We start from the raw sequence: 19739 nt of genomic DNA, 5'->3' as shown, positions 1-19739 counted from the left end.
TGCCATCAGGAGACTTGGCTATGAGTACCACCTCTATGCTGACAACACCCAGATATACACCTCCTCCAGTGACATCATAGCAGCATTTCTCCAGAATGCCACCGATTGTCTGTCTGCTGTCATAGAATGGTAGTGGGAAGGGACTTCCAGGGTCATCTGGTCCAAGAGTCTGATTCTAACACCATGTCTTCTCTCTACCTAAAACGGAGCCTCTCAAAAATGGATCTACTGGTGTTTCCGCCCTCTGCTAACAGACCTCATCCTGACATCTCCATCTCAGTGTGTGTCACCACAATAACTCCCAACACACCCGTTGTCTTGGGGTTATATTTGACTCCGATCTCTCCTTTACCCCCTATATCCAATATCTTGCCCAAACATGTCAGCTGCACCTCAAGAACATCGCAAGAATCCGTCCTTTTCTCACCGTGGTCACGCTAAAAATGCTCACTACTGCCCTCATGCAGTCTCTGCTCGATTATTGCACCTCGCCTCTGACAGTCTTCCCCCGCGCCAGACTCTCCCCTCTCAAATCCATCCTGATCTTCCTGTCCAGCCACTACTCCAACACCTCTGCCCTGTGCCAGTCACTGCACTGGCTGCCCGTCAAATACAGAATTCAATTCAAAATCACTACCTTCAACCATAAAGCTCTCCATAGCACCACGCCGCCCTACATTGCCTCCCTCACCTCAATCCACCACCCAGTCCCTGCCCTCTGCTCCGCTAACTACAACAGATTAATTGCCTCTTTAATTCAAACCTCTCATTCTTGCCTCCAAGACTTCTCCAGAGCAGCATCAGTCCTCTAGAACGCTCTACCCAACGCTATCTGGGCAATCCCTGACTCGCACAACTTCAGGCGTGCTCTAAAAACGCACCTCTCCAGTGAAGCATACCATATCCTCTAAACCACTTTATACTCCACCTGATAACATACTCCCTGTCCTACTGACTGGAATTCCTGCTAGCCGCCATCAACCGCCCCCTGTAGTCCTACTCATTCAACCACCACACAGCTCAAGTCTAACCATTGTCTATGTGTATAGCATCCCTCACTCTCCACCTCGCCATACCGTGCACATCTCCAGCCCCTTTACCTTCTGTACCACTCCATTATTTGTAGTATGTAAGCTCGTTGGAGCAGGACCCTCACCCCTACTGTTTCCATCAATTGATTACTTAATGTAACCATGGTTTTGTTTCTGTTTCCCATCTTGTAAGCACTGCAGAATATGTTGGCGCTATATAAAATAAAGATTACTTTTACAACGCTCACATTAATTTCTATGGGGCTTCGCAGACCTGCACTGGAACGCAAAGTTTTTAATGCAACAATTTTTTAAATGCTGTCTGCTCTATTTTAGGGCGTTTTAGTGCACCTCATGACCCATCACAATGATGCAGTGCATTAAAAAATGCTCTCAAACACTGTACAATGCGTTCGAAAACCAAACAAAATCACGCTAAAATGCCACAATTTCGAACACAACATTTTGTGAACGCATGTGTGGGAACAGCCTTAGGGCATGTATGTTTGTGTTCTGGCAGCATGGTTTGTGTGCAGCCCAGAAACTGAGCCCCCAGATGCCAGCTGTCTTTGATAGCGGACATCCAACCACAACAGCTGTGAGTGGAGATAACTCCAATTACTGCTGTGAACCATTTAAATGGCCCAAGAAAGGTTGTGAGCTCCCTCTGTCTTCTGAATGCCCTTCCCTAAGAGAGAGAGATCGCAGGGTACAGATTGGGTGAAATGACAGCCCAAGGTCTTATTTCTGCCTATAAAGATGTGCTTGTGGCATGTATTAATAGATTGCCTGTAAAAATACCTTATACTGCAATACCAAAGTATTGCAGTATATTATATAAGCGATCAGATGCTTGCTAGTTTAAGTGTCCTATAAGAACTAAAAAAAAGTTTATTTAATTATAAAAAACAAAAATGCATGTTCAAAGAAAAACCTTTCCCATTTTTAACAAAAACAACAATGTGGCATTAACTTCCATATAAGTCCATTCTATTAAAAAAACTAATCTTTATCCCGCACAGTGAACACAGTCAGAAAAAAAATACACAATGCCAAAACTATGCTTTTTTGGTCACTTTGTCCACAAGAAAATATGTTATAAAAAAATCTATTAAAAAGTCATATGTACACCAAAGTGGTGTCAATACAAACTGAGGGTTGTTCAGCAAATAATACAAGCCTTTTCACAATCCCATTAATGGAAAAATAAATAAGTTATGGCAGCCAAAAGAAGGCGACAGAAAGCAATTAAAAACAACTTTTAAAAAATAGTACAATAACAAAATATACATAAATTTGGTATCGCCGTAATCGTATTGACCCACAGAATAAAGTTAACATGTTTTGATGCATGGTGACTAAAAACAATCCCACACGAATTGAAAAATTGAGGGTTTTTTTCTATTTCGTTGCACTTTTTAAAGTTTTTCTGTGCTTTACGTGGTTCATTAAATGGAATATTTGGAAAATACAATTCGTCCTGCAAAAAAAAATTGAACGAGTCTAAGAAAAAAATAAAAGCAAAAAAAAAACAAGCAAAAAATACGAGAAATTAAAAGAAACCTCTCAAACAGAAACGTTTATTGGTCTCTGAGCAACGGAAGGCTATGGTTCTGTTTGAATCCAGTTTTCAGACATAACACTGGAATAGAATCTAGGGACTTACAAAAAAAAAAGATTGTGAACTGCCCCCTACAGGGGGTCAAGAGGTGTAACATCTCTCCTTAGGAAGAGCACCAAGAAGGTAAGTGAGGAGAGACTTATAAAGCCATCCATGCTCCTCTGGGAAATATATGCAAATAAGTAAGATGGAACAATACCCCTGCAGTGCCACCTATTGGATGGCAGCATTACTTCAAATCAATGCTCAATCCTTTGTACATTCTCTGTACAATCCTTGCTTAACAGACCTGTATAAAGGGTCAAGCATTTATATGAAGAAATGCTGCCATCCAATAGGTGGCGCTGCAGAGGTATTGTTCCATCTTCCTTATCTGCCCCTTACAATCACATACGTGAAAACTGCCTATCTGGCTGCACCTCACCAACAAATATGGGGCACCTCACAGTTTGAGAAGCATTGGTGTAGAGGAATGTTTTTCGAACCCCAGTCTTCAAGTTCCCCCCAAAACAAGTCATGATTTGAGGATATCCTATAGAGAAAAACCTGTGGTAATATCGGAGTCACTGACAATAACTAATAAATAAAACATTGCCTGTGTAATACTAAGGAAATCCTTAAAAAATGACCAGATGGGGGTAACTGACGCCTGGAGTTGAGAAACACCGCTCTAGAAGATAAGTTATGTACGTAGATGCTATAAGAAAAAGGTGGCCAGCTGTGGGTACTACCCGCTACTGTAGTTGTTACGGCCTCAGAAAACAACCAGAAAGGGGACGGGCCTCATGCAAATTTACCCCAAAGAGCCTGTTTTTGGTGTTCCTGCGGGTAGGAATTGTCGAATTGCCAATTATGCCTGCTACCGCTATATGCCAGTGGACCTGGCATCTTTAAATTAGAATATCTGGTGTTTGATTATGAGGGTACATTACATTTTGACATCCTTTTATATGTTCTATATACTGCTGTATCACTATCAGTCTACATACACACATACGGTATTGGTTCATTATTGAATGCAGTCATTAGTAGTGGTTAGAATTAGTGTCCCTGTTAGTGACATTGTTCTTACCAGGTCCTCAGCACTGGTTGGAGTTTGATGGAATCTTGGGACAGGAGAATGACCTTTTGCCATGATTTCAGCAAGGTTGGTGCAGGGTGGATGAATCTAACAGACAACATACAATGAACTATGCATGTGAGCATGACAGAGGAGCATCTTACAGAACATAACAAAAGGAGGAAAAAAACACAAAGCATGCATGGTGTCAATCCAATTAAATATATGATGATATGGCGACTGATGATTCGGGGTCCACAAAGTAGCAGTCACTATTCATAGCAGTATTGATGATTTGGCCTATAATACAGTACCATTCCACATTGTTCTAAAACTTCAGCTACCTTTTATAACCACTAGGTGTGTGTGCGGGAAGGGGGGTGTTAACGCCTAGGGTCCTTTGAGCTGCAATGCATCAGGACGAGTGAAGCGAGAAGAAACGCTAACCTCTGGTGTCATAACTTGTAGAAAACTTGTAGAACTTCTAGGTTTTCATCTTTTCACTAATGTGTCAGCATTATTTGGCTGTGCTTGCATTTCAGTTTTTCTTGGATGATCTGTGGTTCCTTCTTCATAAGGCCGCTTTTACACGGTCGTGAAAATCACGTGACTTTTGTGCAATGTGAGACGCACAAATCTTGCACGAATATGAACCCAATTCTTTTGCCGTCAAATTTGCAGCATGTCTACCTCTGGCCGTTCCCTCGGGACGCATTGCCCGTTGTTATGAATAGGGGCAGAAAACACATTGCACGCAAGTGCAATGCAAGGTTTCCCGTTGAAAACAATGGGAAACACTTGCCGATCCCTCTGCCGTGATTGAAAGCTGCGCCGGAGGATTGACACAAAACACCTCGCATCTGCCGGAACATCGCACGTGCACGACTGTGACATTGGGCCTGACATTGTGCTTGCCATGTGAAATTAGCCTTACTGTGTTAATTTCTGTTTGTGTGTGCTAAAAAACCCATATAGTAATAATAATGTACAGCAAGTATACAAAAGCAATACCAGCATCTATATCCCCATACATTTTTGTAGACTTTATGCTTAGTTCAATTACTGTACGCAGTTTCATTTTTTTTATACACTGCACTTGGTCAACAGACGATGGATTAAGGTGCGCCAAATGTAATAGGAGGCACCTACTAAAATCTATGCCAGGAAAAACCTGCTATTCTTTCAAATTATGAACATTTTTTGTGAGTTTGTCAGGTCATGGGTTTCCCCACCACCTCCTGCAAGTCCCGCCTACTTTTAGAAAAGTGTCGAGAGCCTGCATAAAAAAGCACAACAGTTAAAAATTTTGGAGCAAGTGGAACTTGCAAAAAATTTTTGACTTTTTAATGCCAGAGTTTTGGCATAAAGTATTTTAGGAATTCCTCCCTATGGGTGTAACATAATGCTGTTCGGATATAAGCCAACCAGGGCATTACCCCAGTATGGGGGGGGGGGGGACTGATGAGGCTTGACTCACTATGCAGAAATGTCCTTAAGGGTCAATTAAAAGGTTTTCAAGATTGTAATGGGTTTCAACACTTATGGCTAAGATAATTTGTGATCCTTGAAGTCGGATGATCCAATGATCAGCAGAATTAAGGAGTTGTCCCAAGAATACACTGCATAGGGGCATCAGAATGAACCAGAACAGAAAGCCACTCTGTAAGATCAGTCCCCATTCTGATGAACATGGAGCCATTCATATATTACCCCGGCAAAATCAGCGGTTTGTCAAGGATACCGGGAATGAAATCTGGGGAGATAAGGGGATCATCTTGGGGGCCACTTTCTGAAAAGCTTGTCTCTAATAGGAGAACTCCCTTCTGGGCTTGAGTTCAAGTGTATGTAGCTGTAAGAATTATAAATACCTATTCTAGAGCATATTTCTCTTTGAACTCTATTGCGCCTTTCCTTTGTTATTCCTCTTAAAAATGTATAACTAAATAGACGAATGTGTGTAACCACTTTAGGGTGTGTTCCTATATGCTCACACTCTCCAATTAACGCTGACAGTACCAGACAATGTGGAGAGACACCCATTTGATAATGACAAGGCCATTTTGGACTCAATATTAACCAACAGACCTGACAGAATAACACGGGTGTAGGTTGGGGGGCACCTGGGAAATAGTGACAATAATATAAAAAATTTCAGCTTGTCTTTCAAGAGAAAGTTTTATAGAGGACCTACAAAAATACTAATCTTTAGGAAGGCCAAGTTCAATCATCTTAGTGATGGCCTTAACCTTATTGACTGGGACAATATCCCCAAAAACAAGAGTGCAGACCATAAATATAAAAACATCCTAATTACTTACGGTGATCGGTTTATACCTTACAGGAATAATAGACTTAATAGGAGAAAGCCAATGTGGCTTAATAAAAATGTAAAGGGAGCAATAAACAGCAAAAATAAAGCATTTATATTACTAAAACAAGAAGGCAGGGATGAAGCACTAAAAACCTAAAGGAAAAAATTAATGATGCAAAAATCAGATAAAATCAGCAAAGATGGAGACAGAGAGACTTATTGCCAAGGAGAGTAAAACTAACCCTAAACTGTTCTTCAACGATATTAGTAGTAAAAAGATTAATACTGAAAGTGTTGGCCCTTTAATAAATAATGTAGGAAAAATTGTAGAGGGTGATGAGAAAAATACTAATTTATTAAATAGTTTTTTCTCCAGTGTATTCACAGTGGAAAATGAAATGTCAGATGAGCTGCAGCATGATAATGTAAACTCTCCACTAAATGTCCCCCGTCTAACCCAGGAAGAAGCACAGAGCAGTCTTAAAATAGACAAATCACCGAGCCCCGATGGCATACACCCCCGGGTTTTAAGGGAATTAAGTAGTGTGATAGACAGATCGCTGTTTCTTACATTTAAGGACTCAATAGTTTTGGGATCTGTTTCATTGGATTGGTGCTTAGCAAATGTGATGATGATATTCAAAAAGTGGTGAAGAAGTAAGCCTGGAAACTACAGGCTGCTAAGTCTGATTTCCATTGTGGGTAAATGAGAATGCTTGATCTGGGCGTGAATGTGTGTAAGTGGGTATGTAACTGGGCAGTGATAGAAAGCAGAGGTTGGTTATTAATGGTACATATTCTGATTGGGTCACCGTTACTATTGGGGCACTATAGAGGGCAGTATTGGGTCCTATTCTTTTTAATATATTTATTAATGACCTGGTAGAAGGTTTGTACAGTAAAATATCAATATTTGCAGATGACACAAAACTATGTAAAGAAATTAACATAAAAGAGGACACAAGGAGATTGCAAGAGGATCTGGATAAGTTGGGGGGGGGGGGGGAGTGGCAAATGCGGTCTAACACTGATAAATGTACAGTTCTGCACGTGGGCAGAGGAAATACACGTCACCATTACACACTAAATGGGAAACCACTGGGTAACACTGACATGGAAAAGGACTTGAGGATTTTAATAAACTGTATGCTTAACTGGAGCAAACAGTGCCAGGCAGCTGCTGTCAAGGCAAATAGGATCATGGGGTGCATCAGAAGAGGTCTAGGGGCACATGATGAGAACATTGTTCTTACTCTTTACAAATCACTGGTCAGGTTACACATCGACTATTGTGTACAGTTTTGGGCACTGGTACTCAATAAGGACATATCAGCGGGTACGAAGGCAGGCAAATCAAAGTAATAAATGGAATGTGCGGACTACAATACCCAGAGAGGTTATCAAAAGTAGGGTTATTTAGTTTAGAAAAAGACGGCTGAGGGGCGACCTAATAACTATGTATACATATACCAGGGGACAAGACAGAGATCTCTCCCATCATCTATTTATACCCAGTACTCTGACAAGGGGGCACCCTCTACATCTAGAGGAAAGAAGGTTTCTACACCAACATAGGAGGTTCTTTACTGTAAGAGCAGTGAGACTATGGAACTCTCTGCCTGAGGATTTCGATACAAGAGTTCAAGAGGGGCCTGGATGTCTTACTTGAGCGATACAATATTATATGTTAGAATCATTAATAACTTCAGAAGAGTCGGTGATCCAGGGATTATTCTGATTGCCAGATTGGAGTTAAGAAGGAATTTTTTATCGCTTAAATGGGGAAATTTAGTTTCTACTTCATTGGGGTTTTTTTTGCTTCCTCTGGATCAACATTGGGGGTAATAGACTTAACTGGATAGACATATGTCTTTTTTCGGCCTTACATACTATGTTACTATGAATGATACCAATCTATTTATACGTTTCCAGAAGGAATGACAGAGAAAAAGCAGAATTTCAGTATGTAAAACATTATTTCATGGGAAATATAATACTAAAGCAGACATGACAGGAGTTTGTGCATAGTAACAAGTTGCTATTAAGCATATCCATCTGTCTGTCTGTGAAAGCCCTCAGTGACTGACTCACTTGCCACTAATTCTCTAACTTCCCGGTGTCGTACAAACATGATATTTGGCAGGAACATTCTTTAAGTCCTAAATAGGAAAAGTAAAGGGGCCACAACTCGATTATTCAATGTTAATTGCAAAAATAAGTGCACCCCTATGTAATGTAACTTCCCAGTGTTGTACATGCGTAAAATTTGGTGCGAGCATTTTTTAGGTCCTAAATAGGATAAGTAAGGTCCTAAATAGGAAACGTTAAGGGGTCACAACTCGATTATTCAATGTTAATTGCAAAAGTAAGTGCACCCCTATGTAATGTAACATCCTGTTGTCGTACAAGCGTGAAATTTGGAACAAGCCTTCTTTAGATCCTAAATGAGGAAAGTGGGAGGGTGGCACATTCTGCAAAGGGACATCGATACATGCAGCCTGAGGAGAATCTATTGCTCCTCTGTGTATTCTTATTTTATTCCTCAATTCCTCTAAAGTAACCTCAACTTTATAAAATTCTCCGTGCGAACAACATGTAAACACCTGTATCAAATTAACTCGTGCGAAGCCAGGTATATCAGCTAGTACTGTATATAATGATAGTTAAGAAGACCCTCTGGTTTCAGGACAGAATTCTGACAAAAATACCTGCAGTTATTTTGCCATGCCTCCAATCCCCCGATTCCGGTTATCCAAGATGGCAGACAATCTTCAGACTACGTAATCCTTTGCACCTGCTCTCTGATTGGCCAAAGCTGCTTATGTAATCAGCACTGGCCAATTCGAGAGCAGTGCGCAGGGTGTATTAGATAGTTAGATAACTGCTGCAGCCACTTTGGATGGCCATAAACAGGACCTAAACATGATAGATCTGAGGGGCGCCAAAGAAAAACAACTATAGGTAATATACCCCTCCTACCCCAGTGCTCCGTGACAGAAAGTGTGCCCCGTTGCATAGAGCAATGGTTGGGCATGTGCATTGCAACTACATTAAAACTCTATAGAATAGATCGAGATAGCCAGTACATGTCATAAGTGATAAGCGTTGTCCGTGGAAAAAAGGCTTTAAGGAAAGGTGACTACACATAATGCCAAGTGATTCTTACCATTGCCGCGGCACTGATGGAAGCATGATGGGAACAACTGTGGATCCTGTGACCCTTGTCTTGATGAGGAATGCTGGGATGGGTCTAATGAACAACACACAATGAACTGATGGAGGCGCATGATCACAAAGCACCACAGAAATATACAGCACACCAATGGGATTCAGACAAGAAAAAAAAATGAAATTGGTGAAATCAGAACTCTAAATGGTTAAACACAACTGGAATGAAGCTGCAGAATGTTTGGTTTCCATAGGGCATCAAGAAAAGTTACCACATTATCTTATCTCTGCTATGTACATACAGCTGGGGCAAACTTTACCTTGATTGTGATAGTAGGCTCAGAACCTTACCTTATCTTAAGCCATTAAAAAGTTATTGTCTTAGGCTGCCTGTCTATGGGAGTTGAGGTATCCTGTGGTGAATCTCTGCCACAAGAGCCGACGCCCGGGAGCAGGAGTCGGCAGAAGGGCTCTTATCTGCATTCAGCTCCTTTGTTCTCCGATGGGTTAAATAGCTGAAACAATGCTATCAGCACTACCCGTGGAGAACTCAGTGTGCGGTCCTGATAAGACCGCACTACGATTTTTAGGCTGGCTTGAATTTAACGATCAGCTAGCAGTGCACGATGGGCGCATGTTTAGACCCAACAATTATCGCTCAAACGATCGCTTTTTAGTAATTTTTGAGTGTTCGTTGCTTCGTGTAAATGGGCCTTTAAAAGTCAAACTAAAGAGTAAAAGTACCTTTACATGGTAAATGGGACTACACTCCTATGCTTTAGGAGCAACAGTGATTTCAATGGGTTCCATTCATAGTCGCGTATTTTTCACACGACTTTCAGCTGCGTTAAAAAAAATGTCCTATCTTGGTGCGTATTATGCACTGAAATACCCTAATCAATGAATATTTGTAAATATGCAGGAAACCTGCATATTCTCTGCATATTTACGTACAAAATTAATGGAATTTGTGCAGTTTTTACGTGTGTAAATATGCAGCGTGTTTGGAAATCAGCATATTTTGGTCCATGAATACACTGCGTATTCACAACAACCACTGCGTAGAATTCTACTCAGATAATGGGAAAGAACATGGACCGCACAATTTTGCACACAATGTCCTTCAACCAGGAAATTGTGTGGTCATTGTCCGCATTGGGTGGGGTGGTCAGATACATACGTATACTGCACAGTGGAAGCCTAGCCTAAGGCCGGGCTCACACAGGAAGACTGGATTCTGTACGTGGGAGGCCCGCAGTGGATTCCAGCTGTGAGCCCATCTGGCAACCCTGCTATTTCTGAATGGTGTATGACCATGGCATCTCGCCATCGGTCAGGCACAGTACCGTTTTTTTTCAATGTTTGTAATTCCCGCACTGTCACTAAGCAATGACACAAAACCCGCAAGTCATACGCAATGTTAGTTTGTTTCTAATCCCAGACAAGCCATCTTAGGTTGGCATCACGTACAGAGTATTTTGAAAAAAATACCGCCGCAGTCTTTCAGGATGTTTTTTGAGCCAAAGCTAGAAGTGAGTCCAGCAGAAAGCTGACGGTGGAATCTGCGTTGGATTTTACCATGCCGATTCCACTTTAAAATCTGTGGCTTTGCAATTGGATTTGTTGCAGATCCGCATGTGGATTTAGATCTTCTCAATGAATTCCATGACAAGAAACAAAATGTCATATCATTTTTTCTACATGTGGATTTTTAAACCCACACTGTACAGCTTCCCATTAAAAAAAATAGGACATGTAGGGTATACGGGTTTACCGGGAATTCGATGTGGAATCCCTGCCACAAACCAACCGTGTGAACATACCCCTTAGACCAGTGGTTCCCAAACTGGGCTCCGCGAGCGACAGTCAGGGGCTCCCCACCAGTAATCACGCAACGATGCTGATCCCGCTGCATACTCTGACATCAGTCTGCAGCTGGGATCCTTCTCCTCTGAAAATCTCCTCCTTAGTTTCGCAGGACAGGACAAAGGAAGAAACGTTCCAGGCGCACACACTAACATCAGTGTGCACCTGGGATCAGCGCAGAGAAGAGGAGGAGTGGCGCTGACTGCAAGGAGGAGGTAAGTATATGGGTTGGGTTGCTATTATTACTGGGGCTAGCTACGGTGGGGTTAATACTACTGGGGCTACTGTGGGGTTAATATAACTGGGGCTACCTACTGTGTGGTTAATACTACTGGGGTACTGTGGGATTAGTATTACTGGGGCTACCTATTGTATGGTTAATATCACTGGGGCTACCTATTGTATGGTTAATATCACTGGGGCTACCTACCGCGGGTTTAATATCACTGGGGCTACCTACCACGGGTTTAATATCACTGGGGCTACCTACTGTGGGTTTAATATCACTGGGGCTACCTACCGTGGGTTTAATATCACTGGGGCTACCTACCGTGGGTTTAATATCACAGGGGCTACCTACCGTGGGTTTAATATCACAGGGGCTACCTACCGTGGGTTTAATACTACTGGGGCTACCTACCGTGGGTTTAATACTACTGGGGCTACCTACCGTGGGTTTAATAGTACTGGGGCTACCTACTGTGGGGTTAATACTACTGGGGCTACCTACTGTGGGGTTAATACTACTGGGGCTACCTACTGTGGGGTTAATACTACTGGGGCTACCTACTGTGGGGCTACCTACTGTGGGGTTAATACTACTGGGGCTACCTACTGTGGGGTTAATAGTACTGGGGCTACCTACTGTGTGGTTAATACTACTTACTGGGGCTACCTACTGTGGGGTTAATACTACTGGGGCTACCTACTGTGGGGTTAATACTACTGGGGCTGCCTACTGTGGGGCTAATATTACTGTGCTACTTACTATGGGGTTAATATTACTGTGCTTCCTACTGTGAGGTTAGTATTGCTGGGACTACTTACTGTGTGGTTAATACTACTGGGGCTACCTACTGTGACGTTAATATTACTGGGGCTACCTACTGTGGGGTAATATTACTGCGGCTACCTACAGAAGGGTTAGTATTACTGGGGCTACCTACTGTGGGGTTAGTATTAAGCCTTATGTCCACGGGCAAATTAAGAATTAAAATCTGCAGCGTTTTTCCTGCACGCGGATCCACGCCCCTATAGGGATGCATTAGACACCCGCAGGTAGTTAAATACATGCGGGTGACTTTTTTTCCTATAGGCGCGGGTCCCACGTGCAGGAAAAAAATCCGGACATGCTCCATTTTAGCGCGGGTCTCCCGCGGGGACGGCTCCTGCAGGTTTCTATTGAAGCCTATGGAAGCCGTCCGGATCCACGGGAGACCCGCACCTGAATTAAACTCACCTGCTCTGGACGGTACGGGTCTTCCCTTCTTCGCGGACGGATCTTCTTTCTTCGGCCCGGTGGATGTGCCTGGCGCATGCGCGCAGAAGGGAAGATCCGGAGCATCCGGAGAGGTGAGTAATTCTTATTTTCAGCGCTAATGTCCGCGGGGCAGGAGGGACCCGCTACGGATTCTCCATGGAGAATCCGTAGCGGGCCCGATTTTCCCCGTGGACATGAGGCCTTACTGGGGCTACCTACTGTGGAGTTAATTAAAAAAAAAAGAGCCCCAAAACCCATTTTTAGTTTAAAAAAAAAATTTACAGCGTTCACCATGCAAAAATATTTTACTTGTTTGTGTCATTATGAATGCAATAATATATATTAGGTGTTGCTTTTTAACATCGTAAATTAGTATGTAAGGCCTATTAACCCCCCAATGTTGATCCAGAGGAAGGCAAAAAATAAAAACTCCAATGAAGTAGAAGCCAATTTTCCCTGTTTAGGCCCCCTGTCCACAGCAGTGATTTCGCCGGTGGTAAATCGCCGGCGATGCAAGCCGGCTGAAGCTTTCCATAGCGTTGCTATGGAAAGCGCCAGCCCGTGTCCATGAGCAGAGAATAATTGGAATTCTCCGCTCGCGGCCGTCAATTCGCAGCATGCTGCGAATTGCCCTGATTCTCCGCGGTCAGCCGATCTGTCAGATAGGCTGACCTGCGGAGAACCGTCTGCCGCCTCCTGCTCCCGGGCGGCGGCTCCCACAGCTGAGATTAGCCGCGGGATACCGCAACGCCTGTGAAGAGGGGGTCTAAGGGAAAAAAATTCCTTCCTGACTCCAATCTGGTAATCGGAATAATCCCTTGATCACCGACCCTTCTGAAGTAATCAGTGAATATAACATATAATATTGTATCGCTCAGGAAAGGCGTCCAGGAACATCTTGAGCTCTTTTATAGAGTTCCCCATCATCACGTGTTCAAAATGTTTTTACATTTCAACCATTTAAGACAGTTTTTTCTTTTTCAAAAATTTTTTTTTTCAAATGGAATTTTTTTGACACCATTTTTAAGTCCCTGAAGAGGACTTGAGGATGTGATCGTTCCATTGCTAAGACAGTATAACACTGCATTACTCATGTAGTGTAGTCTACTAAGCCTATGACAACTGCCTATTAGACTCTGCTGGAAGTGGGCCCTAATAGGCTGAGTTAATTGGAAGATATGGAAGATGTGAAGGCCTTGACAAAGCTTGACAAAGGCTACAGTGGTAGCCAAAACGTCGCCACTTTTTACGATATTTGAGGAATAAAGATACATCTCTGGATGTCATAATACTAATTTTTGCACCAGACTTTGCTGTCCTGCATTGCTGCTTTTCCCTGGGATAACATTTGGATGTGAATTCAGTCCTAGCGGGGCGTGCATTCAATACCCCAGTAAGGGTTAAGAAGGCAAATGCTGCTGTCCTTCCTTTTACATTTGATATAAAGGGCTTTGTCAGGCTTCTAGCTAGCAAGGGAAGCTAGCTGCTCAAGTATCACCTTTGAAGGGCCTTCCCAGGTTGCCTGCTCCCTGCATCCTGGCCTCCAGTGAAGACATGTTGCACAGGCATATGACCACTGCAGCTGGAGGTCAGGAGAGACCGGTGGAGGGCCAAGAATGCCTCTGCACAGGAGACGGAGCTTATATTATGTACTTAAAAAATATCAGTCTACAGCAGCAAATCCGAATGAAAATCTCAACCAAAATGGTTTGCTGCAAAAAAATCTGGATGGAATTCCTACGGCGAATGCCCCCTCTGTGAACATATCTGTAGGCTACGTTCACACGGGTGAGCACAATATTAAACTGAGAAACTCGGCCTGATATTGTGCGATTTCCGTGGTGATGAGTTTTTGATTAAAAATTGCATTGTTTCTAAAAAATAACAATCTTGATGCGCATGAAAAGATCACAAGCGTTTTTCAAAGACTTCAATGGGGAAAGTTGCACTGCATGCAATTTTTTTTCAAAATCCTATATGAAACAAAGGTAGATTCCTCCCATGGGAACGCCGCAAAATAGAATATGCAGTTTTTTTCCTTTTCTTGCAGCAGTGCATGCGAGTTTTGTGCGATGCGATGTGCATAAAACTCGCTCGAATATGAAATCCATCTTTTAAACGGATTTATTCACATGAGTGATGATGTCAGGAAAACAAAATTGCAGCATGTTCTCGCAGGAGGAATTACCCGTTGCTTCCTATCGAACCTTGGGGGGGGAAAATGTAAAACCGCACGGCACTCGAATGCCATGCGATTTGCATGTGAGTGTGTTGCGCTTAAGTCTAAGGGAAACCCTTGTGATCCTTATACGTGCGTTAAGATTGCAATTTCACAGAAGCAATACGATTTTTAATCAAAAACACATTGCATCGCCATGAAAATCGAACGTTGGCAAGCACGATATGAAGCGCGAGTTTCTCGGCCCCATACCACACTTACCCATGAATGTAGCCTGACATTCAGCACACGCTTCGTTGAGGTTGGGATACAGGACGAGGCTGTGTTTGTTATTAGAATGTGTCCCATTCTACATAAAATGCTATAAAACACAACAACACTGCTCAAGAACACAACAGGCAGTAAAGATACTGGTAGATATTGATTCTTACCATTTCTGATGCATTGATGGAAGAATGGTGGGAACAACTGTGTTCTGGGATCTTGTGAACTTTAGAATGTCGGGAGGGTCTGATGGATGGATGGGTCTGATGAACAACACACAATGAAAATGGCATGTGATCACAAAAAGGACATAGAAATTTATGCAGAAAACCAGATCAGAGACATGAAGGTTTCCAAAACACAATGGGCCTCATTCATTAAAACTAGCTAACAGACTTGTCCTAGTCATAGCAACCAATCATCTCTCAAGCGGCTCTGGAAAAATGAAAGCTGAGCTCCAATTGGTTGCTATTGGAAACATGGATAGTCTTGCTGTTCGACAGCTTTAGTCAACGAGGCCATAATTGTAAGCGTGTTTAAAGAGGATCTGTTATGAGATTAAAGTCAGCAGGGCTGATGGCATGGTGCTGTGGCCCCACTGACACTATCCCGGCTGTCCATATGTCAGGTGGATAGCCCCCACCGCTAACACTCAATTGAGTGACAAACTGTAAATAGAATTGAGCGAAAGTACTCTGTCGAGCTTGATGCTCGTTCAAGTATTAGCATACTCGATGGTGCTCGTCATTCGAACGAGCATCAAGTCGTGTTTGACCTCGCCCTAGTTTTTGGCTCCTCACCGCTGTGACGTGCCTGTTTTGGCCTCTCCCCACCGCAGCGCGCGTCAATGGAAATTTTTTGTCTGGCAGGGGGAGAGACGAACCGAGAAAAAAAACAAGCTCGGCACCCGGCGTCCCACATACAAAAATGCTCGAGTCTCCCATTGTAGCCAATGGGGTTCGTTACTCGAGTAGAGCTCTCGAATTTTACGAAAAGCTCGACTTGAATAACAACGACCCGAACATTTGGCTGCTCGCTCATCTCTAACTGTCAATCAACTTCAATGTCATCCATTGAGAGTGAGCGATGGGGACCGCCTACTTGACACAATGACAATGCCAGGAGCCGAGCTAAAGAAGAGCCCATCCGGGCAAAGGGAGGCAAGTATGAAAGAAAATGGGGGTAGAGTCAGAAGGCCACGGCTGAAAAGCCATGTAACTGCCCTGCTGACATTATCCCATGACAGGTCCTCTTTAACCCTTTAATGTTTTTTCAAGAGCTATAACTTTTTTAATTTTCTGTCGAATTATCAGAATGGGGCTTGTTTTTTTTATGGGAAAAGCTGTATTTATTAATAGTATATTCAGTGTACCACATAGTGGACTGAAAAACTTACAATTTGTTAAGTAGCAAAAAATAGAAAATAACCACAATTGCAGCATTCCTTCTTTATGTTGGTTTTTACTGTGTTTACGATGAAAAAAGGCGACAAGTTGACTTTCTTCTGCAGCCCAGTACAAATGTGTCATTAATAAATTTATAGAGCTTCCTTCATGTAGCTAGCTTCCATCGTTGCCTTTGCAGATGGGTGTCAGCTGTCTTAAACTGCCAGCACCCAAATCCTCTACATATACCAGCCGCCAGCGACCGCCCACTGTACATTTATGGTGAGTGGTCGTTATGGGATTAAAGAGCATCTCCACCAGAAGGGAACCAGTAACCACCGAACAGCAACATAAACTAAGTTATAGTGCTGCTTGTTGAGGCGACGGGGAGCCGCGGGGTGTATTTGTTTCTTTTATAGTCACCCGCCTGGAGGAAACTCCTACGAATTCCTTCGACCGCCAAGATTACGAACAGAACAGTCCTGGACCGCATCAAACCAAAGTTTTCATTGGAGGGCAAAATTCCGAAACAGGCTCTCATACTTTGGTCATATAACGTGAGCTAATTCATTAGAAACATCGATAATGCTTGGAGTGGTCAGCGGCAACACAAGACCGCAGCTGCCAAAGAACACGCTGGATTGATACTATCAAAGCCGACACCAACATGCAAAGGTCGAACTGAAAGAAGACGAACAAAACAGAACTGCGTGAATAGGGCTGAGCCAAGAAGTGTCTGAAAGGTGGCTCCGACTAAACGGATATAGATAGATTACATGATGAACATTGGTCATTCATGCCTTGAGTCTGCTTTGTATCTAGGAAAAAGGGCATACAGATGGCGGTTGTCTTCATGTGACAACCCCTTTAAACAGTACATTTAGTATCACCTATTTTTTTATTCATATTGGTAGATATTCTTCTTTTCTAATCTGTTTTTATTTTTTAATTGTAGATTTTTTTCTTTCTGTACATGACTACGGGAGCCATCTTGCTTGAGATGGTGTTGCTTTGCTCTGTTATTATTCAAAGACATAGGAAACTTATGTCAGAAGATGAATCATTCACCTCTCTGGGGGAGTACCATGGGCATGCTCTATGTTCAATGTGCAGGGAAGGGTAGGAGGTGAGCTGTGACCATTACATTTTGTGAATGCTGGATCCTATAATATAAGTAATAACTCTCATTGTAATCCTGACTGATATTTTCTGATGATACATTCCCTTTACATTCTTCAATCACCTCCCTATCAGCTCTATTAGCTAAAGTGGCTCTCACTCTGAGGCCGGATTCACATGAACATATTTGCATACGGATTTGCAAAAGAAAACCTTGCATATGCAATACACAGAAAATGTCAATGTTTGTTCACGTGCGTGTACTTGGCATGCGCAATTCTGTTGCACAAAAAAATTATTCAGCATGCTCTATTTTGCTGCATATTAGCGCAGAGAAAGAACACATCTTGAACTCATTAAGCTAATTGGCCATTTCAATTGCTGAGAGCATTGGTGTGTATTATTTTGCAATGCCTGATGTATAAAAACGCTGTGCAAATGCATGCGCAAATATGCATATGCTTGCGTGAATTCGACCTCTAGGTCTCAGTGTGACCAGAAACTACATGGTCACCAGGTAATGGAGACCACAATACTATGTTCCTTCTGTACATGCCACAAGTTTGGACTTCAATGATCACTCCAGCAGCCCCACCCCCAGCGATCAGCTCAGGGTTGGGAGCCACACTAAGGAGCTTCAAAATTCTCATGAATGCAAAACATGATTAGTGGGATTCTGATAGCGGGGGCCCCCACCAGTTACACTAATTGACAAGCCAGGAGTGGTTTAGGTTAAAAAAATACCTTAATCCACTGTGGTGGTAGGGGGAAATTGCTGCAACTAGTGAAAGGGGTGAAAGAGTATCTACACCGTTTCTTTTTAAATGTACAGAATAGGCAATTCTAAGCATTTTTGTAAGAGGTTATATCAGCCTGTTCTGCACATTATTCTTACAAAACCTCTTTACTACTATGCAGCCAGATGAAGATGGTGCTGGAAAATCAGTCTGGATCTAGCTGCACAACAGTAGAGGGTGCTCCAGATGTGTCTGCACCTGTTATCTATAGAACAACTGCAGACACAACTGTTCTGTTCAAATACGACAGTTTATTAACAAGTGTCTTCACTATATAGAATTTATTTGCAAGAGTCCTGTGCCACCAATCTTCCACCCCCCCCCCCCCCCCCCACTCCCCCTTGTGTATTTCACCCCTCTGCCGCCCTGCTCATATGCTGCCATTCCAGGGAGCTGTGCAGGAGAAGCTATTCTATTCTGCAGATGCCTTCTCCACTCACAGTGCCACCGCCCGCTCCCCATCGGACATGATGCACTGACAGGGGCTCAGTACATTGGGTGTACACTACTATATATGTCATAGCCCAATGCAATGAGCCCCTGTCAGTGCATTGGATTTGGCAGGTGATGAGTGTCATTAGGGAAGAAGCTGTCTGCAGAACAGAACGGCTTTTTCTTCACAACCCCCAGGAATGTCGGCATATTAGCAGGATGTCAGAAGGAGAGGAGTAAAAACACCAGATATGATGAGAGAGTGGGGGCACAAGGCTCTTGGAAAAATATATATATAATAAAGACACTTGTTCATAAACTGGTATATGGGAACAGAAAAGTTGTGTCTGCAGCTGTTCAACAGAGAACTGTTGCAGACACATCTAAAGCGCCCTCTACTGTTAAGCAGCTAGGTGAAGATGGATTTCTCAGTGCAGTCTTTACTTAGCTGCACAGCAGAGAGGGGTTTTGTAAGAGAAATGTACAGAATAGGTTGATAAAACCTATTGCAAAAATGCTTAGAATCGCCAATTCAGTGCATAAAGAAAAAAAAGGTGCAAGTACTCTGTAGAAAGCCCTGCTGGGATTACATGGCAGGTAGGCTGCAGGGAATACTGCTGGGACTCCATGTGGGTGCGCTGAGGAGACTCTTGTGGGGACTACAGAGAGGTGGCACTGAATGGAGCAGGCCAATAGTGACTACTGAAAGTGGGTTGGGCTGGGGGAGACTTGCAATATCTGCTAAAGTGGGGTAGGTTAGTAATCCTATTGCGAATACTAGGGAAGAGAATAGGGGATCCTTTGTCTACTGAATTAGGGGGGTGCGGCTGTATCTACTGGGATAGTCAGGGTGACTGCTGTGCCTCCTGGCGCAGTGATGGGTCTTGAGTTGCCTACCGGAGAAGTGGAGGCTATGCTTTGATGACCTGGGAAAAGAAATGGTAGGGAGCATGATGGACATGTTTACAATTTTACTACTCTTTCATTATTGTCAAGTGATTCTTAAGGCCAGACTTAAAATCAATC

At 43.0% G+C, this 19739-nt stretch overlaps 1 protein-coding gene across 10 annotated transcripts in view; it reads right to left on the bottom strand.

The window, feature by feature from the left end:
- GPHN (gephyrin) overlaps positions 1 to 19739 on the bottom strand; it is a 399070-nt gene that overhangs the window by 132876 nt on the left and 246455 nt on the right. For 6 of the 10 annotated variants that reach the window (XM_066608689.1, XM_066608687.1, XM_066608686.1 and 3 more), the window contains exons 8-10: positions 15148 to 15243; positions 9190 to 9273; positions 3725 to 3820 (exon numbers count right to left, since the gene is read on the bottom strand). The exons of the other annotated variants lie outside the window; for them this stretch is intronic. In XM_066608689.1, coding sequence (XP_066464786.1) covers positions 3725 to 3820; positions 9190 to 9273; positions 15148 to 15243 — 276 coding nt within the window. The remainder of the gene's footprint in view (positions 1 to 3724; positions 3821 to 9189; positions 9274 to 15147; positions 15244 to 19739) is intronic. 10 annotated transcript variants of the gene reach the window in all.

This window comes from Eleutherodactylus coqui, chromosome 6, assembly GCF_035609145.1.
Source record: "Eleutherodactylus coqui strain aEleCoq1 chromosome 6, aEleCoq1.hap1, whole genome shotgun sequence".
Taxonomy (NCBI): domain Eukaryota; kingdom Metazoa; phylum Chordata; class Amphibia; order Anura; family Eleutherodactylidae; genus Eleutherodactylus; species Eleutherodactylus coqui.
Note: the sequence above shows the minus strand (reverse complement) of the source record. Positions and strands in the feature narration are given on the sequence as shown.